The sequence below is a fragment of the Ammodytes marinus genome (genome assembly GCF_949987685.1).
Source record: "Ammodytes marinus genome assembly, chromosome: 1".
Lineage (NCBI taxonomy): Eukaryota > Metazoa > Chordata > Actinopteri > Uranoscopiformes > Ammodytidae > Ammodytes > Ammodytes marinus.
The window spans coordinates 9,100,272-9,123,901 of record NC_137230.1 but is presented as its reverse complement, the minus strand read 5'-3'; the positions used below and the strand labels follow the sequence as shown (position 1 = coordinate 9,123,901).

The window sequence follows — 23,630 nt, the reverse complement described above, 5'->3', positions numbered from 1 at the left end:
ACAGAATTCGTGAGCGCAATAGAGAGAGAAAACAAGCGTACACCCACCAGATGTCTGAGGAGTTTAGCATCCCTTGTGAAAGACCTACCCTGCCTGAAGGGTCCCTTAACAATGATGATCAGGAACCCATGCAAATAGGACACGCACGGCTTACTCCCGTGGAAAGACGGAGGCGTATGAGCAGTGGCGTGTGTCTATACTGTGGGAGTGTGGGTCACTTCATTCGCCAGTGCCCCTCAACGCAGAAACACAATAAGCAGGGAATCAGGGTAGGCGTGTCAGACCTTGGGGAGGTCTTGCAGAGTCGTAATAATTCCCCTCCCGTGGTCAGTAGTTGCACCCCTTTGCCCTTTGAGTTATTATGGGATGGACACTGGCGCGCCTTCTCTGCATTTGTTGATTCAGGAGCAGCAGGTAGTTTTATGGACTCAACCCTGGCCCGAAAGCTCAATTTACCCAGTTATGATCTTCCTTGTCCACTCGCAATTAATGCAGTGGATGGGCAACCATTGGGTAGGGGTAGGGTTGAGAGGGTCACCTGCCCGATTTTCATTCGCATTGGCAATCACACGGAAGAGATTAAGTTTTTTCTTATTGATACACCTCAGTTACCCCTCATTCTGGGAAACCCATGGCTCAAGGAACACAACCCTCACATCAATTGGAGGACTGGGAGGGTGATGAGCTGGGGTCCTAACTGTGCATCTCACATGATGGAATCAGACTCGGTTCAACTCCAACCTGTTGGATGTGAGCCCCCTCCTGCCACAAGTGCCTCTGTCTCAAAATCTCACAGTTCAGTAGGTCTTCCCTGTGCTTCCCCCAGCGACCGCCTGACTCTCGGGGTTATTGAGACCTTGACTCCCTCTGATTCTTCGCCCTCTGTGTCTCTTCTTGCAAATGGGGTTCCTGCAGAGTGCGCTGAACTTAGTGAAGTCATTAGTAAACATAAGGGCCGTCCACGTTCAAAAAATCAGAGGCTAAATGCCTTATCTCTACGATTCCAGTGTTCAGATAGTGACAGTTCTCCAGAGCCCATTGTGCCCCTTACCCACATCTGTGCCCCACTGACTGGGGAGATTGACACAGTGGTTCAGGGGGCTCAACAGCAGGAGCCGGACCCAGGAGGGGGGCCCCAAGGCTGTCGGTATGTTCCGGCACGAGTGCGATCACAAGTGCTTGAGTGGGGCCACTCCACACACCTCACAAATCACCCCGGTGTTCGTCGCACTATTGGTTTTCTCAAACGGAGATTCTGGTGGCCCCGGATGGGTAGAGATGTGAGCGAGTTTGTGGCAGCTTGCAAAATTTGCACCCGAAACAAGACGTCACAACAACATTGCCGCCCAGCCCCAAACTATCGGGTGGGTCAGAGGGTGTGGCTCTCCACAAGGGATCTCCCACTGCGGGTAGAGTCTCGCCAATTGCCGCCACGTTTCGTTGGTCCCTTCAGGATCATTCGAAGGATAAACCCCGTCAATGTTCGCCTCTTGCTTCCTCGGTCCATGAGGATTCACCCCGTGTTTCATGTTTCCCGCCTCCAGCCAGTCTGTTCCGATCCACTAGCCCCTCCAGGGAGGCCTCCACCCGGGGTGGGTGGGGGGTCCTGTTGGAACGTCAGGTGCCGTTCCTTAGAGGGGTGGTCCTGTGAGGAAACGGAGGGTTCTCCGTGAGAATGGTGACTGATTCCCTCACTGCAATCTGGTGTGTGGCACTGATTGGCTGATTGGACCCAGGTGTGAGGAGATGATATATGCCCTGAGATCCCAGTGCTCTGTGCTGCTCATTATCTCACCTTAAGAGGTAGTGAGAGGTTGTCTCTGAGTGCTCTCTGTGTTAAGTTTTTCTAGTCTTCTGTTTTACTTGTGTGTTTCCGTTCAGCTGCTTGGCAGCGGTGGTTTAGTTTGTGCTTTAGTTTTTCTATATTAAAAGGTAGCCTGTGTGGCCCTTTCTAGCCTTGTGCTTTTTGTTTTCTCCCCCTCCCCTTCTTCGCGTTAGCGATTTAGTGGTTATCCCTCCGGGGATAACTTTAAGACACCCTTTGGTCCGCACCTGTGTCCCTAACCCTCCCCCCAGTCCTCACACTATTTGTATAAAGGCGTCCTGTCTTTTATCTAATGTGTTTGGAACAAGGCAGATCACGGATTGGATTGGCTGAGTTTGAAAAGCACACGCACATCTTCCAGTTCTACGTAGTGCTGACGATAACTTGGATCTTGTGGTTCCAATAGCATTTTGCCAACAAGTGGACCTTTGCCTCATCTGACGCAAAACATTTGTTATTGCTATGACAACAACTACCTTTTAACATTTACAAAGACAATTTTTCACCTTGGGATGGGATGGGATGCAGTTGGGAATTAACTGTGCTGTGTGTTTGAGGCTGTTCAGGAACCATGTTGTTTGCTGCTTCAACAAAATGCAACAAAAACTGTTCATTTTCACCATGTCACAATCCTGCTGATGACACACATTTCCAAATCTTCAAATTCATTGTCTGATTAAATGCAACAACCAAATCAATAACGTTGTGTGCAAAATAATTACCCACAAATAGAATGGATAAAAGTGAAAAAAAAAAAATGTTGGTGCCAAAACGAAAAGACTAAAAGTTGTTGCTCACCTTAACTTCTGTCTGTCACGATAGTGGATTTCGATTTTAATTAATATTTTGAGTTAGAAGAATTAATAGAATACTTGTGATGAGTTATTCTCCATTCTATCTAAGAAAGTTCTCAGATAGCTGCATCTTATGAAGCTCAGGTCCTAACATAGGCCACCTCACACCAATTGTCAAATCCATGAACTCATTTATAGTTAGCCAAATAACTTATATCAAATTACTTCTCCTTTATAAATCCCTTTTGGGACCAAAATATATCTGGGGTATTCTGCAACCGCCTTGGCACACTTAACCTCAGAGATTGGCACTGTTTTTCCCTAAAAGGAAGTTAAGATGGTGAAACTGCTTAGATCTGCTCTGCTGCACATGTTTGGAATTTAGAAGATCTGGGACTCGCATCAATTTTTTTTTAACCAGAGTTAAAAAAAAATGGCAATGCTTTACTAAATTCTGGGCTAATTTTGTACTCTTATTTCATTCTCATTGTATTGTCTTTCTTTCTTTGATTTATATGTCTTTATTTAATTACGTTTGTGGTTTCAGTGTCAGTGTTTTAAGAATCAAATGTGCTGCAAAGAATTTGCCTTAATTTTGATGTCAAATTGTAATTGTTATCCATGCAGTCGGTTTGGTTTAACATGAATTTCCAAATTAAGCCATTTAATAATTATTTAAATTGACCCCACTTAACCTCATTATTCACATCTCACAGGACCCAATAGCGCCACCCAATGCCCGACTTTTCTCCCTGCTAACTGTAATCAAACTCAATTATGAAATATTTGACTTCCAGCAGTATGAACTTGGAAATCTTTTTTTTCTTATTATATTTATATAATTATACACGTCATCGTCTATGGGAAGTGCGGCTGTATTCCAGTTGCTTTAAGTCTCTTCTTTAAAGGCAGGAATGTAAATCCTGCGGGATTAGTGCGAACACTCTTGGCTGTAAACCCTTCAGTAGCTCTCCAAGGGGTCTCTGCCTCAGTGCGTAAAGTTGGGACGGGTCTTCGGACGCACAGCGCAGCTCTTATTATCCCACAGGCTCCATGTGCGTCACCGCTGCGGGATACTTGACAAGGATTTTTGATATTTTAATACCACCACCCGCGCGGGTAACTGACAGATGAAAACATTGGCGTTTTGCTGCTGTAAAGGCGTTTTTTTGACTTGAGCTGATCGTTTGTCCCGGAGCGCAGAGGGGACATGGGTCAACTTTATGGTGCGACTCTTTTACCATTTGGCGCTATCTGTGTCGTGTTCCTGTGGGAATCTGGTGCCAGCTCTATCAGGACGACGCTGGCAGTGGACACCTCTAGGTAAGTTTCATGGACGTGATGAGAGGATCCTACACATTTTCTGATGAATTGTGAATGTCAAAAAGTGTGGGTTTATGACGCAACTTAATCCAGAATAGGTTTTATCAGGGATTCATTGGTTTACAAATGCTGGTTTGGGATATATCATGACGAGAAACTCAATTTTTACGCTTTTCAACTTGAACCGCAACGCATTCAGCATTAATGATTATAATGAATAGTGTACGACAGAAGTTGAAAGCATCTTTGCAACATCCACTCCACTCATATCACCGGTTTATTTCAGCATGTAACAATAATTAATACAAAAAAGAATACCCCAATCAATGTTTGATTGGCACACAATTCAAACAGTCATATTGGTCTCTACTTTTTACGAAACACTGTTTGAACAGGCTGTCACAGAGGTAGACCCCTGCATGAACCGCTGTAGCGCGTCTAATCTGATGTGATTTTCAAGGAAATGCAAAAGGCAAAAGGGAAACTCCAAATGGTTGGAATCGGTCGCGGTCTAGAGAGCCAAATGTTGCGCACAGACACAACATGACAAACGCTATTAAGGTGCCAGGAGATGATGGGTCAGAAGGTGAAGGGGAGATGTGAGTGGAGCACATGCACCCAGTATTCTGAGGAGAAAAGGAAATCAGTGAACAGCAGGTTAAGAAGCCAACAGTATTATTGTTTAACTACCTTTATGTAAAGACAACGTTCTCTGCATGCCAAAAATAAATCATTACCTGCTGTGTACTCATATTTCTGCTTCATATTTAGTGTGAACTCAGCAGATTTCAGTAACTTTTATGTTATGTATGTTGTTATTACTGGTTGACTTCTTTAAATTAACAATGTAAATGTAATTTTCATGGTATTTCTTATCGTATAATATAATAACAGGGGAGCTAAGTGCAGCCAGGCTAATATATTGGTCTGATTAATTGATTAATCATTAAGCCCGTGCAATATCAGAAAATAGTGAAAATGCCTGTCAGACTCATTTTGCAGGCTCCAAAGTGAGGTTATCAAAGAAACATAATAAGATGTATTTTATGATATTTAAATGACAAAAAATTACAAAATTAAAATAAAAGCAGCAAATCAACCCACTGGAGAAGGTGGAACAATTGAATGTTTGACATCAAAAAGCTGTAAATAATGAATCCCTCATCAAAATAGTTGACGATTATTGTTCCCTGTCGGCTGACTATTCAATTAATCAACCAATCGTTTCACCTCTAATGTTGTCATATAAATAAATCGGCTGACATATTGTTTTCTGATCTCTTAAATATCAGTGTCAAAGTATCTGGGCCTTAGTTGCATGTCATTGCCCATTTCTCGATCCAAATGTTTCATGAGCATTTACAGAACTGCTGGAAAACAGTTTTAAAACAGTGCAAGTTAAACACGTGTCTTCTTTTTTTCTCAGAAACGAGTGTCCAGATAATAAGATCTTGACCGTGGAGTATCCCTGTTTGGGAGCTGGCGGGAAGAACAGCACCTGTTTAAGGTAAGACTCCCCTTGAGACTGTCCCTTGGTTCACAGCTGAGCTCCAGTGGGAGTGAAACAGAAAGGAGTTATTGTACATTTTACATTTAGACTTTAGTATTCTGTCACTGTCTTTCCCAGTGCAGTGATTTGCTCAAGGACCCTTTGACATGACAAGTGGCTGCTGATGCCTGTAGGGGGGATTGAACCTGAGACTTTCTGGGGTTATGGAACGGTTTCTGTAACCACTACTACAACCACCCCTTGTGTCCTTTCCAAGAAACAGCAGAGCTCCCTTTTGGAAACTGTATATCCACTTTGGAGAGGAAAAAGAATAATTTCCTGAAGATCATCACTCAGAGACTGAATGATGATCTTCACTGAAGATGCAGTTTGCCGAAAGCTGCAAACAGACAGCAGCTACCCTTTAGAAAGTAAAGATAGGTCATTTGCATCTGTAGTTCCTGCACTGCTCTGAAATCCAACAGCCTGGCCTTGTGACAGTCCAACAGAATTTGAACTTGAACTTTCTCATATTGGTCCAGAGCAAAAACATTCAGCGAAGCCCCCCTCCCCCCCAGACAGTTCGGACTGCATCATAACCTAAAAAGTAGAAGTAGTCTCATGATATTGGATGGGATCAGTTATCTTCATTGCAATGGATTCATGCCAGGAACTTCGGACTCTTTTACAGTGATAACAAACACTGAATTTGGTTGAATTATATCGATTCATCAGTTAATGGAAAAGTTTTGTAACTTAGGAAAAGGACAAATGCATGAAAGACGATATAACAGGGGGAATGGGTCAGCTTCTGAAAGGTATGATATATTTCTTGATGTAATTGGTTCCTTTCTTGCTCTCTCCAGAGATCTAATTTATGAAAATATCCTTTGATATCATTTTATATAACGTGCAGCTATCTTGAAACATTGGGTGAAATAAATGAATATAATGCAGACGTTATAGCCGCTTGTAAGACGTTTAGCACCTGATACATCACACACAACGGCAGAAAAACCCAATGTAAATCACTCATTTTGACTTTTAGATAACTTTCTTCTTAAACCACACTTTAACTTGGATTGGATTTTTGGCGTAAGGAGATCCCTTTAATAAATGAGGCACAAGGTCTGGTGTGAAGCCAAAACATTTGATCTGTTTATTGTCAAGGTTAGACTGTAACAAGCTCTGCGTCATGTTACATTTTTTGGCTCTACAAGACATGTGTGGCGCTTGAGGAGGTGGATTAGTTGTGGGTGTATTTTCCTTGCCATGTTTCTCAAAGCAGTTCAGCACAGACCTGGATAAAAGTAATTTTGCAAATAACTTCAGGGGCGACCAGATTGATCCATGGCGGTATATTGCTTTCAATTCACTTCTGACGAGAGCAGTATGTTGTCCAGACAGGACTGTTGAAGCAGCATCACATATTTCCACCTTTTAAGACTGACCAACATTTTGAGTTGCAGTTTGTCCAGATGGTTGTTTCACAAAAGAGGGTTTACTGAGTTATTTGGATAACATTTTTGTTTTTACTGTTCGTGTTCTGGGTTTTACTCAGTGAAGTCGACAAATTACCATCTGTGTCAGGCTTTCCACTGTGTGGCATGTTAGCAGTTGTCAGTGATGGGGAAAGGATTTACCACTCAAAATTCTTGGTCATGTTTGAAACAATGGGTTGTTGACTTCAGGCAGAGGTAAACTAAAGTCTTCTCATTTGCAGCTGGAATAACAGATTGTAGCTGCTGTCATGTGGCAGTTGGAAACAACTGTCTCCAGCCAAATGTTAATGCTTCAATCTACCTCGTTTTAAAACTGAAGTCTTGTAAAAGAGGTCTTAAATACTTACTTAATGGCTAACTACATGATGTCCTGTTAACAATGTTTTGGCTAAAGATGCTAAAAGTTCTCCCACCAGTGGATGATCAAGATAGATGAAAGAACTAAAGAAACAGCATTCTGCTAGTATTGCAGTGTAAATGTAGGAACACAAGTCGTAATTTTGTTCCCTGCCTGTTTGGCTACCTACCTTTGCATAGGTACATAGGACGAGGACTTACAAATGCATTCGGCAAACATAATGCTAGGGCTGGGCGATAGAACCACCATACAGAAATATAAGTAGGCTTGGCTGTCGGGCTCGTAGTTGGAGAAGAATAAAAATACAGTTAAATGAGCAACCATGACATTGATAAAACACAACGCCCATCGCTAGCTGGAAGAAAGATGAAACCATCATCCACAAGAAGACAGCTCACTCGACATCTATTATATTAACTGATATTTTGGCTTTTTACCATCTGACAAAACAGAGTATCTTGCACTACAAACTTTGCCAAGGACGCACACATCCCAATTATAAGATGTGCGAACCGCAAACTTGTTTTATGATCTGAAACAATATTATCCGTTAAGACAAGCAGAAAGTAAGAAATAACAGTCCCAAACTGTGTTATTAGTGGACCATGGACAATCACCAGGCCAGTAAGTGATGATCCGTCAGCAAACTATCGTCTCAGCATCCATTCAAACCACAAGTAATCAAAATATTGTCTGATAACAGTTTATGTGGTAGTTGTAGTTTTTTTATGTGACTTGTAACTCCCCTATTAATGTAGATATTGTATGATTGGTCCCTTGGCCTTGGAAGTAATGCTTGGTAAAGTATTTAGCTGGACAAGCAACTTTTTTGGAGCTGATCAACATGCTGTTTAATAATTTCTTAAACCTTTGCTCATGTTTTTGGTTTAGGAGAGGTGATTTGAAAAAGGTCCTGAGAATCATTTTTACTACTGCTCCACGTGAACCACAACGCATGTGGAGAAATCCCAGGCTTGACAGGCTTGCCATGCCTAGTTACTGTTGCCAAGCTATGATTGGACAATTGAAGTGTTTAAACTGTATTTGACCCAGTCCTGGTGAGTCCTAACAGTCTAATCTCCACCCACAGCACTGCCGTATGCAGACAGCCTGGACATTTTCCAATAATGTCTGATTTTCTGCTCTTATTTCATCACCTGGCGCTACTCTCCCATATTCAAATACTCTGTGAAACAATGTAATATATCTGGAGTAGTGATTGAATATGACATGGTAACCATTAAGAAAAATTCACACCTTCCCCAAGAAAGTGGGCTTAGTTGCTATCAAAACAGTGACGCAAATTATGATACTTTAATGATGGCAGCACTTAAAATGAAGCGTGAGATTTTACGAAAAAGGAAAATTCGATGTTTAAGACAAATCTTGCAGGGCTATTTAGGAAATATTGAGCAATTTATTCTTATGTCAAATTAGAAACCTCATTTGTCCAACCAGTCATCAGCGCACCATGACTTCCTGCACTTGGATAAGACTGTTCGCTAAATGCCTAAAATAATGAAATGTAATGTCTCTGTCTCAGAGGGGTTTGTGGTGCAGTGCATAAAGTAAACCCCTCACTGTGCTCACCATCTAAACAGAGACCTTGCTGGCCACAGGTCTCCTCCTCCTCCTTGGCTGTGGTTTTCACAGTACTTAGGGTGAATCTGCTCCATGTCTACATTTCTATTGTTCGGGACAATTCGTGTTCTTATTCTGTCTTCACTGGAGGTCAGATTTGGGCTGTGCCAAGCCAAGTATACATGGTTACGGAGATACTGAGTGATGTGAGTGTGGGAGAGAGCTTGCATGTTTATGTATGAACTGTACTGTATTGTCTGTACTGGCTGATACGGCAGGTTAATGATGACCAGAGTTCATATTCTGCTGCTTTCTGAACCAGCTCTCTCTAAACACTCTCAGCTGTGGAGTCCAACTCTGACAGACCTGATGGGCTCCACTAAACTGTAAACCATCCTTTCACTTGATTGGCATGTTGTTCTGGTTTAAATACCCTGCGGGGCTTATTACTGCCGTAGATAACACCCGTAATATCATGCTACAGAAATTGAGCTCAGGCTCCTACTCAAAATTAAGTAAGGCATGCTGATAAATGTCATGGAGGGGCATGATTGTTTTTTATTGTTTCCATACTGTATGCTACTTTTCTTGCATCCTTGACTTGTAAAGGCTGATGAGTGACAGCCAATGCTGTCAATCAGATGCCAGCACTGCAATCTACTCCATCTTAAATGGAAGGATGATAATTGCTGAACAATGAGCCTTGATTGGAAAGCAAGAGTGCATGTTCTTGGTTTGAGATTTTTAAGGGAGGAAAATCACCAAAGATTTTAAAGTAAAGTAGTGAGTGGAACTAATGGTGATGAAAATAACAAAAAAGTAAGCCTACGTCACTTTCGAATGGGGGAAAAGAACGTCAATTTTCTTACAAATGAAAAGTCTAGCATTTACACTCAAATAGATGCTACAGCCTCACTTGGTCTGGTGACCTGTAGCTTGTAGTGGCTAATGTTATCTAAAGCTAGCAAGCTTAATTAAATTGTCTTTTTATTCCATTGATATATGTAGAAATATATGTGATGTACTGTTCAAAACTTTTCAGTAAACAATAAAAACACATGTTGACTGTTTTCCAGCAGCACGGTATAACTATTTAAATTCTGCAAATAAAATCAAGGACAACCTTTAAGAGCAACTACATGAGAGCTGATGGCAGAACAACACTAACAATTAACACATATTAAGCTACACAATTTGCCAAATAAAAAAGTAATACAATGATGACTGATGGGCATCTTTAATGAAGAAATTCGGCGAGACAATAAATCAGAAGATTAATAATTGTTGAAAATAACAGAGGTTCACTTGTGACGACTGTGCGCCCAAACGGTTTTACCAGTGTAGCACTTGATCCGTGCTAATGCAAAAGGGAAAGATGCTGATCCAGATGTGCAGATGTTATCAGACACTGACGTCCCTTCAGACGATGTCTGAGAGAGAAGGATGTGTCATAACACATATAGTAATACTGCATCTGTTTCCTCGATTCCTCGCATTTTGAACGGCATCTCTTCCTTTGCACATTGAGTAAGAGGACCTAAGCAAGATCATGTGTCCATAGACGTCTCTCCCATTTTACCTTCTCCTCGCTTTCCTCCACATACACATACCGTCAGTGCAGAGCATGTGGTTGGAAGGAAACTCAGGCTCTATTTAAGAAAGAAAGAAAATCATGGTTAAAGGAAAAAAAAATTACAATCTGTGTTTCTTGTCTTTTTGCCTCCAGGAATATCTAAAGGCTGAGTCACAAGAGATCTGGTCATTTTGGCTGAATTTCTCGACTCTGAAGCTTCTTTGCGGGGGTCTCTGATATCATTTCTCTGTTGGCCCTTTCCACATTTTTTTTGCTTTCTAATTTACTATTCATCTGTTACAGATCATGAACTAACTCACTTTCCACTACTACACTTCTGTGTGCTGCTCGACCAGACTACATGTTAACCAGCATCACTATACATTACGGCTTTTCACTGTTGACATGGTTTCCTAATTTTTGAGCATACTGTCTGTGTGCCTGCATGTGTGTACAAAAGGGCTCCCTTGGTCAAAGGACATAATCCAAGATAATAACATGAGGTTTAGTGAAGTAAGTCTGAGATTTTAACCGAATCCACTTCCTGTCTTTAATCATAATGCTACTCGTGCAATGCCGGCCTGTGTAAACACTTGATTGTGTGCTGCTCAGAAGGCGGGGAGGCTTCTTTACAACTGGTATTCACATGTGTCTCATATGTGGATTCTATCCACATTTGATATATTGTAGCTGCGTTCCGTTTCGGCTCTCTGTTGCCAAAATAAAATGTGTGTATTATTGTGATTTCCACCCTTTAAGACGATACACATGTGTCCTGAAAAATCCATTAGATTAAAGTATTGTTCCCTTCAAATAGCCTTTTCCCTGTGTTTCCTGGCGTGTGAAACTTTTCTCTGTCTGCATAGCCATGTATTTTGAAAACTTAAATTTCACAGAATCTCTTGTGCAACTAATGGTCAGATTGGAAGAAGGCATGCAATTCTTTCAAAGCAATGTATGTCAGAGCTATTGTAACAAACAATAAGACCTGAATAGTGTTTTAGTTCCTTGCAGCTCTCTTTGGAACCAAAGGGGTTTTCTCAGATTAACTTTCATTCCAACTGTCTCCCCCCCAACAAGGGGGACAAGTATTTCAATACTATTTAAAAAGCAAAAAGGGCTAAATGAAATAGCAAAAAAGAGAGACAAAGGGACATGCTTCAATTTGCATCTATATTGTATATTTTTTAATGTTAGCAGGTTATAAGTACATAGTACCTTGTAAAATCTAAACAAAAATAATGCTGGCATCGTTATTGCATTACTGTAAGTCCCTCACGGCCTGTACTGATGAGTTGAATTGTGTGTTCCTAATGCACAGATTTGATCAACACCTATGATTTATATATTTCCATTAAATCTGATCAAAATGCATAGGATGCAATATCACAATATCGGCAACCGGAACTTATACAGTCTTACCAGCGCAATCTTGTTTTGTGTGCGATAGACTCGTCGTAAGGAAGGGACCACATGAGCTTCCAAGTTTGTCTTGGTTCCTTTTAGTCAGTGAACACTGTTGTTGGCTGGTATCAGTGACTTTATATATTTTCTGGTTTTACATGGCGACGTTGACGTTTGCATGTTTCGCTAAGAGAACCGCACTGTGTGTCTTTGTTGGGTTGAGTTGGTGGGCCAAAGCTTTAGTCTTTGCTTTGTGTTTTAGGCAATCTGTATGACCTCCTAAAGGGGTGTATTGAAGGTTAGCTATGTGTTTGCTGATCCCTACACATTAGTTGTTCCCTCCCTTAACTTAAGAGCTAAAAGTCCATATAGAGGCCATGTAAGCTTGTGTAATCATCTTCAGGCCCGACCATGAAGCCTGTCACGAAAAATGCCTGGGGAGTGGATACCAGTGGTTTTGAAGGTCATGCCAAAGTGTATGTTTATAGCATAATTTGAACATTCTGCCAAACAAAAGTTCAGCATGTTTCTTTTGTTTTCTTTATTTTTGGCCAGGAAAAAAGGATGAGGTGGAAATGTTATAGTCCTTGTTAAAATGTATGGGAACTCTGCAAGTTGACTATAAGAGCTGCATATTTCTTCTCAAACACAGGGTCCAAGGTACCACCCTCCCAACCCTCCAAACCCCCACAGTTGCCCTGTGTGTGTCACCCACAGAAGCATTTAAAGTTTTCATTAATGAGACGCGACTCATGGCCTGGACTCCATCTCCACTCTACAGCTTCTCTCTTTCTATAGCTGGCCTCAGATTCCCTGTTTTGCTCTGGAAAGACAGAAGCCAGGCCCCTGTTGAGTAGCCTGAGTATTAAAGCTGGGGTTGAGGTAAGGTCAAATGAAATATACAACGAGTTTCGTACAAGCTAAGCGTTGTTTTGAAGTGTGCATAATTACAGAGCTGCGATGGTTGTTAGAGTTGTGTGCCGTCGGAGAAGGTCAGCGTTGAGAAGTTGATCCTGTCCTTGTCCCTGTCAAACATGATCATGTTGGATCATTTAAGGGCACAATAAATAAGTACGACATGTCAGTCTGTCTTGTTTTACTCTCAACTCTAAACAGCATGCAGCCTCTTCTCTGGTCCTGTTCATTCCACTTTTTCGGACTGTCGTTTGTAGGACCCAGGGATAATCTCTGGTGTCCTGGTCCACTCCCTTTGAAAGCTGAAGATGTTCAGAGTTACAGCAGTTGGAGTCAGCGATTCTGGAGAATGCTTGTTGTCAAATTACATTTAGTAAAACTCAGTAAATATCTCATCTTGATCCGCTACCTGTCCGTACTGTGTGTGCGCTGGAAAAATAATTCAGTATTAATACACAGCCTACTGAGCCTAGGCTCTGTAAATAGGCATGTTGCTAGCTAGCTACTGTGGGCTCCCTTTGTTTACATTCACTTACTCTACACACCAGTTTACAGAACCTAGGCTGTGGATTGAAACTGTATTTCAAGTATAGGGCATCATGTGGAGATATTCACTGATTTTGACAAATATTGATTTTGACAACTTCTCCAGAATCGCTGACTGCACCTTTAAACCTCTGAAATAACTCTTGGACAGATGCTTACAGCGGGTTCGACATCCCGATGATTGAACTGACTGATCAATTTGCTGATACACTCATAGACTTGTTTGGATGATTGATTAAGTTTACTGACAGATATGGGCTGAGATCCAAACTCCTATTTTGTATTATGTATGATGAATGTGTGAGAGGGGATGTGAACTTTGCTCCTTGACACCAACCAATGCAGCATTAAAGATAGGGGAGCGCTATCTCGGTGACTTAACCTTCCTCCTGTGTTAACTTTCTGTTACCATCCATGGTGTTAGCGGGTCGGTTTCGACCCGTGTCTGAAATGAGCTGTAAAAAACACTAAAAACATTTATCTATCATCCTTTTTGTTTCTCATCTCTTGGTTACCTTGTTAGGATCCCTTATCCATGAAAATATTGTTTTTAATATTTTTGGTGGAGGAGGCTGGGCCTTTTTTTTGTCAGTATGCGCCTCAATTTCAGTTTAAAAAATTGTAAAATTAACCTTAAGAGAACCATATATATAAATATTTGGTTGTTGTGTTACCTGATTATTACTGAGGGGTATGAGAACACATTTCTTAACAAATTTTGTTTTATTTATTTTTTCATATTAATATTATTGACCTTTTTAACATCTATGGTGTTACCGGTCAATTACGACCCATAAATATTTATTTCAGAAAAGAGCAAAACAACTTTTATTTCAGCATTATACAAACACACAATGAAAACCAGAACAAGTCACAACACAAAATATAGATTTGTAAGGTCAAATAAACAACAACCAATCAACAAATCAAACTAATCGAAATCAATTTCTAGTTCCAAAACTAGTAAAAAAAAACAGAGTAAAAGTCTCTGTGTGCATGTGTAAGTGTGTGTGTACAGATGTGTGACAAAAAGCAACACTTTCAGTGTTCTTTGCAGAGATATTTCTTGCAGGTAAAGCACAATCCGTTTATCTTTCTGTCCTTAGTGCTTCGGCAGACCTGACACCTCTTATTTATAGAATCAGGTGGACATTTTCACCAAAAACATGATCCAGAACTTGGCTCACTGTATCTTCTCATTTTTGAATACTGCAAATAGGAGATGTGCACTCTGCAAGTCACTAACTCTATACTGAATTGACTTCACCTGTCTGGATATGCCCTTCTGTTTGTTTCGCTTTTATGCAGGTATAAGGGCAAAAAATTCAAAATGAGAAGCTCCCCAGAGCTCACATGATTGGGAGAGGAGCTAACTGTCATTGTGTTGGCTGACAGTGCACTTATGATTTCAGTTTTGGCTCTAGTTATTGTTTTTTACATCTTATTCTATAACCGGGTCGAAAACGACCCTAACACCACCAGTGTTATAATTTCCACCAGAGCATTTTATAATTAAGTGAAACATTTTTTATTTTTTTTATTTTGTTGAAATAGAGGTTCCTGACAAAGTCAAGAAATTTTGAAGCAATAAAAAAAATGTAAGTGGTTCTTTTATGCATTTGAAAACCAAAACGGGTCGGTTCTGGGTTTCCCTTCTGGATTTACGATATTAGACTTAGCCCTCACCTCAGCTCACCTGCATTGTCTCTGCACATTCTTTCAAAGCTGTAAACCCTCTCCCATAAAACCCCCCACAAATACATGCCCTTGGGAAACCCCAGTGTTAGTAGTTGCAAATGCATCACAAAGTTGCAAATTAGTAAGACAGTGAGTAAAACATCTCCTTAGCAACAGCACAGCAGATAAGATATAAAATAAACCGAGATAATGAATTATCCAGCTTATCAAACAGTGACATAACAGTCATTGATCTTAACAAGACACATGCAGGGTAAACAGGGCAGATAAAGACATGCAAGAATGACACAGTTTCCAGTAAATGAGGACAAACATAATGCAGTATTGCTGATAGGCTCTCCCACAACATGGTGACCTTGAGGCAGCCTTCAGCTTACAAAGTCATCATTTAGAAATGTAGATAACAGTTTTTCAGGCTATTGAACAAGTATACAAGATCTGTCACTTGGAAAAAATAAAATAAAAGGAAAAGCTAATGCATGTTATTTTGACAGTAATCTGACTCTTGGTTTGGAACACAGAAAACTCTGGACAATGGGGAAACATAACGAGAGATGGATGACAGAGGAACTCTAGTAATGCAGTCCCGATCCCAAAATCAGTTTCAAAATCCATCAAGAAATTCCTCTAGTATAGTTTCTCATGTAGGGTCACTGGAAATGCATACCAACTATCTATCTATCTATCTATCTATCTATCTATCTATCTATCTATCTATCTATCTATCTATCTATCTATCTATCTATCTATCTATCTATCTATCTATCTATCTATCTATCTATCTATCTATCTATCTATCTATCTATCTATCTATCTATCTATCCATCCATCCATCCATCCATCCATCCATCCATCCATCCATCCATCCATCCATCCATCCATCCATCCATCCATCCATCCATCCATCCATCCATCCATCCATCCATCCATCCATCCATCCATCCATCCATCCATCCATCCATCCATCCATCCATCCATCCATCCATCCATCCATCTATCTATCTATCTATCTATCTATCTATCTATCTATCTATCTATCTATCTATCTATCTATCTATCTATCTATCTATCTATATATATATATATATATATATATATATATATATATAACTGTGGGACGTTAGGATATATGATCCAGTGTAGCAGACGAGTGAAGAAGGATCCTTGTGCATATATTACATTTTTAAAAGTTTGTATCCGTGAAAATGTCTACAGTGGTCAAAAACGTCGTTAAACAATCTGCAAAATATTAACACCGCAGGGAAAAAACACAGAAAGGTAGCAGATGTAGAAAGCAAATCAAAAAATCAAAGTAAAGGAGGAGGGGGGGGGGGGGGTCTTTGGAAGCAGAGTCATTTCCTGATCCAAAAGAAATAAAGCTGGCAGGCTGAGCGCTCTCCTCAAGGAGGGATCTGCTTAGAAAACCTTGTAGAGGTCTTACAGTAAGAGAAAAGAAGAAAAAGAAGAGGAAATCGGAGCAGGGAGGGTAGCCGCGGAGTGCTTTTTTTCGACTTGGCTTCACACCTACGGTCGAGGAGGAGATGTGGTGGGATCGATGACAGAGGCTCCGCTGATGGGCGCTGCTATTGAATCAATCATTTATTAGGAGACCAGCTCTGTAGACAGCCATGCAACGTTGATTTTATACGCTCCTTCTTACATTCCCTCTCAAATACTTTCCTCCCACTCTTCTCTTATCTTTCTGCATCCATTTATGTCACTCGCTCTTTTTTATCTCTCCATCCTCTCATCCTCTCACATCTCTATCCAGCATTTTTTTCTGCCTGCTGTCGCCATCTCTTCTCTTAATCTTTGTCCAGTTTGTTCTTCCTCTATCTTTCCTTCTCCTCCGCTCAGTGACTCACCTTCATTCTTCCGTGTGTTTCCCATCGTCTTCTTTTCCTCTCACACCTGTTTCTCCATGGTCTCCTCTTTGGGTTGGAAACATCAGTATCTTATTAATTCAGCAATGCTTCCTGGTCGGTTGATTCCCAGATAGTACGAATTACACAGAACCTGCTTTTCCTCATGTGACATAATGCTGTCTAATCTAACAATAGCAGCCTTGTGTACTGTCTGACATGATTTGTCCTCTCCCACGGCGCCTGACCTCACCGTGGGAGAACATAGAGCGACATTTAGACAGACAGAGAGAGAGAGCAAAGGGAAATATTTACAAGGACAAACAGGAGGGAAGGCCTAACTATATTTGCATTGTACTGATTCAGTTTTAAATATACTGTGTATCCAAACAGTGTTTTTGACAACCTGACAATAATTGGATTCTTTCACCGCAGGCATTTTGACTTTTGCGAGCATGAAGCCCACGTGAATGGCTTTGTTCTGTTAAGGCTGGGCCTATCTAAAATCCCTACTTTGTTCGCTCATTCATTACTCTCGAAAAACTTAGGAAAATCAGTAATTTTTCTCCATATTGAGCAGAAAATTGAGGTTTTGGACACTTGTCATACTTTACTTTAGAATGTGTATTGTTTCACAATTGCAATGATCCTACTATACAAATGATAGAGCATTAAGTTGTTGCTGTCGGATTGATAGCAGAATGGAGGCTTCTTTAGTTTGTTCCATTGTGGGAATTCTTGAGAGCGCTGTAAGGCTGTAGAAAATATAATCCATACTTAGAATTTGGATCTACAAATATAGTGTGAATATAGTCCACTATCTAGTTAATAGGGTGAAACAGGGGAAGTCAGCCGTGACAGTGTGATAGTCAGCCAACATGTGCAGTTACCGGATCCCGGAAACTGAAGCAGATTAATCAGCTTTCACTTATTTTATTCTTTACACCTCTGGTTTTCCTATGGTGTCAAAATGTCTTTGTGAACCAGGTTTTTACTTTGGCTGCTTTTTTTGTGTGTGTTAACAGCCAGTAGGGATCAGACTAAACTGTGTTACAACATTACAATGTCAACCTGGCTCCAACACAAACAGAGTCGGGCGCTGATGAAATGATCACAGAACGCATGCGGAGAGCAAGTGAATGTAAGCGCTAAGTAAGACATTAGTCAAGATGGAAACTCCTTTTGACTGTGACGCAAAGGTTTACAATTCTATATTTTGCTCACAGAGGGTCAAAGACTAAACGCCTAATATATTTTTCTTGAGTTTTAATTGAGTGCTCCACTGTACTAGTTGGCTTATATATTTGACAATGTGACTGCAAACTGGCAGCGTTGCTTTCTCTCACTAGGAAGAGATTCAAGATTCAAAGAGAGAGAGAGAGAGAGAGAGAGAGAGAGAGAGAGAGAGAGAGGGAGAGAGAGAGGGAGAGAGAGGGGCCAAATGTATCACTTAATGCATCTGTAGGTAGTTGTTAAGAAATAGAACTGCTTTCTGTAGCAGGTGACGTGAAGCAGGCTCTGGAGTTTTTGTGTGTGCATGTCCACATGTTCTCTCTTCTGTGTGTGTGTGTGTGTGTGTGTCTGTGTGTGTCGGTGTGTGTGTGTGTGTGTGTCGGTGTGTGTGTGTGTGTGTCGGTGTGTAGTTCAAACCCTACACCTCAGGGCTGAATGTTCAGGGCCTGCTGGGATCTGCAGTCAGAGGTCCGCTTCTTACAAGCTATAAAACAAGCTTTTATGCTGCCGCTGTCACTGAAAGAAAAAAAAACACAAAACATCTTACTGAGAAATGTAATGCTGTATTTCTTCTCACTTGAACCAGTCATTTCTATCTGTAGTTTCCTCTCCACTTCTAACAAGTTATTTTCTAGTGATTATAGGCTTAATAGAGAATTGGACAAACATTGAACAGTGAAATTAGGTGCTGATTATTTCAAACAGCATGCAACCTCAGACTGAGGAATGAAACGAGGTGATTGGATTTGGTCTGAAGTCGGTTAACAAGGAGCAGATGCCTGCATCCGCTATTGTGTTGTGCATCTGGCCAAATGTTTATGGGTAGTGCATGTCTGTGTGCGGCTGCATGTCTATGTGTTTGTTCTTTGTAGATGTCTGGACTGAATATATACAGTACAGTTGGTTATTTTGTGCGTGTGTCTGTATGCGTGTGCGTCCACAGGTGCACATACGAGATCGTCCTTTAACGCTTGTAAATGTGTGAACAAGAGTGGATTCCCATGCAATTTGACTGTGTAGATGTCTGGTGCTGTTGAGTGGGAAAAAAATTTACAAACTGTAAACTTTTATTTGTGTGCGCGGTAGTCACATTTCATGTAAATGTGTGTGTTTTGGTAACTAAATCCCTTCTACCGGCAGTCTACTGTTTATCACCCAGAGGGATATTAGCTCTGTCTTTAGCTCAGTCCTCAACACAAACACATTGGATTAATTATTATTATTTTTTTGCCATAAGCTTGTGAGCCCAAAACATCAAAATCCTTTATGAATTCTTTGCTTTCACCAAGTCGAAACAAACAAGTCGACTCGCACATGAGGGCAACACATTTGGACCAAACCCTGATCGTTTGCACTGCATCCAGAAGTCCACGGGGGCATCCTACTCAAACTATCACTCTCCTTGGCTTTTCTTCTCTCTTTATACTCTGGATAGTGATCAACAAAACCCAAGCTGCGGGAACAGCAACCTGCTCATTTTTTCCTCACACTTGGAGTCCACTCAAGATTCTTTCAGCGAAGCTCTACCGCTCGTGACTTTCACTCTTTCATTTCACTGAGAAGCACTTAACGCTGTCTTTCCTTTTCGAAGAGAAAACGTTTACGATGCCTTTGAGTCACTCTTCCTGTATTTAATGGAGGTGTAATTGTCCTCGTAGAGCTGTAGACCAGCGTTGGACCTCCCAAAAAACACCAGACATCATCTTCCATCTTTTTCTGATTAGTGCGCACCTGAACTTCCCTCTCGACTAGTTGGCCTACTACGACTGGATTTCTTTTTCTTCTGTTTTGGGTGCAATCTGTTCTACATTAGCTCTTTGCTGGCCTTTTATGGCGGAGCTGTCACTGTCAATACCTCAACCAAACAAATCAGCCGCCAATTGATAACAGACTGAATGGACATTATTGTTGCAGCATTGTTAGAAGTTGACAAGCCCAGCGGAGTGCATGTTACTGTATGCACGAAGCTTTGCCCATTGTAACGTCTTGGAGACTCTGCTTGGGAGTTACCACCGAGAACAGTTATAAATCTCTCAATACCTCCAAGATTTTTCCCCCCTAGCATTGCTGAGGCCATTCAGACGACTTGGAAAGCCTTCTTGGTCTTATCAGTCCATTACCTTGAGCCTCAGTTACAGTCCCAAGTGGGGTTTTTAGTCAAATGTCCTCCTTTTCAAACAGCTTTCCTGTCTGGCATGGAAGCTCAACCAGACCCATCATTATGAGGGATCTGTCCTTACCTCAATGCTTAGCTGCTTTCACTCACCCTTATCTGGCGCTAACACATCCAACTCTTCACTGCTCCCTCCCCTATCTGCTCCATTATCTGTGTGTTGGATCCAGTTAAAAAATTCAAACACTAATATGTTCAGCTAGTGTGTTTTATTGGCATACCAATATATACATGTGACAGATTATCTCTCAACAGCTGAATTTTCATCCACATATTTCGATGTCAATGTTTTATGCCAAATAGTTACACAATGACAAATGATGTAAACACATTCCTCTGTTAAAAAGTGATGCCGCAATATGGCATTAACATCTGGTATCATTGGCCAGTGAATAAATCCAACTATTGTTGGCCTAACACATTACAGCCAGACATTACAATGTGATCTGACAAATATTTGACACAAAGAAATGTGTTTAGCTGACAGTACTTGCATTATTATGTGGATAGGTGTTCCGCTTAGACAGAAATTACTTTAGTCAACATGATGGACACTATACTAACCTGATTTATATCTTACTGTTGGCTTCATTTTAAACATTTTAATAAACACTGCTATATATCCCTGACCGCAGCTCAGGGCTCTATCAACCCTGAGGCATACACACATGGCAACGATCACAAAATACTTAGCTTAATCGTGGTTGAAACAAATGAAAATCAGGCAACAATAAACATATTGCCCCATTAACGTGCCAACCTCTTACCGGCAGAGCACTTACAAACCCATCTTATTTCGACCATGGCACTTACAAGACAATTTGAAATTCTGGCACGACGTGTGAAAATGTATCCTTCGCCTACGTTTAATTGAAATATGGCCAGTGCTTGCTGGGAAATCATGCATGAATCAACAATAGCGTAATTTCCAAAATGTCTCAACATGGTGCTGCATCATTCCCAATCATTGGAAATCCGGCCTTTGGTGTCTGAAGTTTGGTGTTAATGGAACAAGACATTAAAAAAAGGCGGGAAAAGGTTCCTGGTCTCTTTTTTTCGACCCACCAAATTAGAGGATGCTATTATTTTCTTTAGAAAGAAAAAGCCTAGCAGGAAGCATACAGCTCACTCATTAACACATTATATCTGTTTATTCCGTACATAAACAGAACTGTAGGGAGAGTTGTGTGCTGTGACTAACCGTTTTTGGCAAGGAACACAAAAGCATCCCAAACTCTTGTCATTACATTTCAGCACTGTCTGTATACAGTAGAAAACCTATGACAAAATGATACCCAGTAACCGGCGCCATAACCACAGAAGTGCAGGGTTGACCTGTTGTTTGTCACAAAATATCTAGAGCAGACAACTCCCACAGGCATGTTGCAAGCTACGTAGAACCCCCTTTGTTTACATACCCTTTGTTAACATGCCAGTTTACAAAGCCTAAGGTTGTCTTAGCACCAGAAGATATTCACTGACTTTTACAAAAACTGATTCTTTTTAACAACAAGCGTTCTCCAGAATCGCCGACCCCACCTTTAAGTCAGTGAGAAATGTGATCTCACTATAGCGACAGTGGGGGAAATTAGAGAAAGGCAGGAAAGGTCAAAGGGTGTTTTTAAAGATGGGAAAGTGCAGGAGTGATGAGGCGAGTGGCGAGAGTTGAGGCATAACAGAGGGGAGGAGGAGTGCAGGTCATCCTGTATTGTGGTGGAAGAGGCTCAGACCTCCTGTGCTCCCAGTCAAAGCTTCCTCTGTTAGGCAAGAGCTCTGATGTTTCCCCTGGGGCCTGGGTCCCTGGAAGTGGGCTGGTAGAGCAAATAAACAGAGAGGAGGTGCTCATGCTCGCCATACTAACACCTTCACATATGTACACTCACCCGGGTTTCAAACGAATACACCGAACACACACACGCACGCACGCACACACACACACACACACACACGCACACACACACACACACACACACACACACACACACACACACACACGCACACACACACACACACACACACTAACGGTTAAAGAGCTGTACATGCGGTGCGCAACACCTTCGCACTTATAGGAGGAAGCTGACGTAGAGGCTGGTTCTGTTTAATTTGGGGAGATGAAACATTTGAGATCATGAGAGCATTCATGCAGGTGTGGGAAATTTTAATTTTAAAGATTTTTAGTAGTCACAAGTTGGATGTTCTCCTCAGTTCTTGGTTGCATTGTGAGACAAATGGGTAAAAAGAACAAATTAGTTTAGCCTTCTTGTAGAGTATGAATGTGCTTTCCCTAGGGATATACAAAAAACACGCAATGTGCACCTTGAAAATAAATCTCTTAAAATCCCAACAGTGCAGCGGCAGAAAGTTAGCAACACAGAAACAAAAGAGGCCAACTTCAAAAATTAACGACACAGACTCCCTAAAGAATACATTTTAAAAAATGGCACCTCTCCAAAGCTGTGTTTTATTGTTGCTCGCGTCATGCTAATGTGTTTCAGCGTAATCCATCATCACACCATCACACACACACACACACACACACACACACACACACACAAACACACACCACCACCTAGCCAAGTTTTTGAAATGCTTGCGACTGTGCGGAGTTGCTGCGCAAATAAATCAATTACAGCGTGGTTGATGAATACAACATGCTGTAATTGTAACACGTACTAAGCCACATCAGTAAGAGGCATCCATCAAAATGACAACACATATACACACACACACACACACACGCACACACACACACACACACACACACACACACACACACACACACACACACACGCACACACACACACACACACACACACACACACACACACACACACACACACACACACACATATGGCCGCTCTCCTGTCCTGGCGTGTCAAGAGGCCGTTGACCTCCACTGAGCTCCACTTCCTGTGTTCCTCCCACCGGAGTCCCAAGAGACAAACTGTGAGCTGACAACAACCTTCATCCCAGTCTTCTAACCATCCTCCTCCTGTCAATGACCTTCTCCCTTCATTTCTTACTCGTGGCATTTCCTCCCCTATCATCTCAACATCCCCCCTCAGATCACTCCACATCTTTGCAATCTGAGGCAATACACAGGAGACGTGATTTATTTCAAAGGACACCCGAAGAGAGCGATACTGAAGCCAACAGAACTAGGATAGGAACACTCTGTAAGGTGATGGGGACTGGGTAATGCAAAGTGACAGCATGGTCTATGGAAAGCATCATCCATATTGCACCCTGCTCTCAGGACCCCTGCACCGTCCGGGCCGGGGGAGGTAGTAGGGGTTTCTCTTGCGGTGTTGTAATGAATATCCTATCCATGTAGCTCATTCCTGCCTACAAATG

General features: G+C 41.4%; 1 protein-coding gene across 1 annotated transcript in view; it reads left to right on the top strand.

The window, feature by feature from the left end:
* The first annotated feature begins 3,630 nt into the window (after nucleotides 1-3,630).
* LOC307260230 (collagen and calcium-binding EGF domain-containing protein 1-like) overlaps nucleotides 3,631-23,630 on the top strand; it is a 31,227-nt gene continuing 11,227 nt past the window's right edge. The window contains exons 1-2 of the mRNA XM_080040410.1: nucleotides 3,631-3,942; nucleotides 5,369-5,449. Coding sequence (XP_079896536.1) covers nucleotides 3,830-3,942; nucleotides 5,369-5,449 — 194 coding nt within the window. The 5' untranslated portion in view covers nucleotides 3,631-3,829. The remainder of the gene's footprint in view (nucleotides 3,943-5,368; nucleotides 5,450-23,630) is intronic.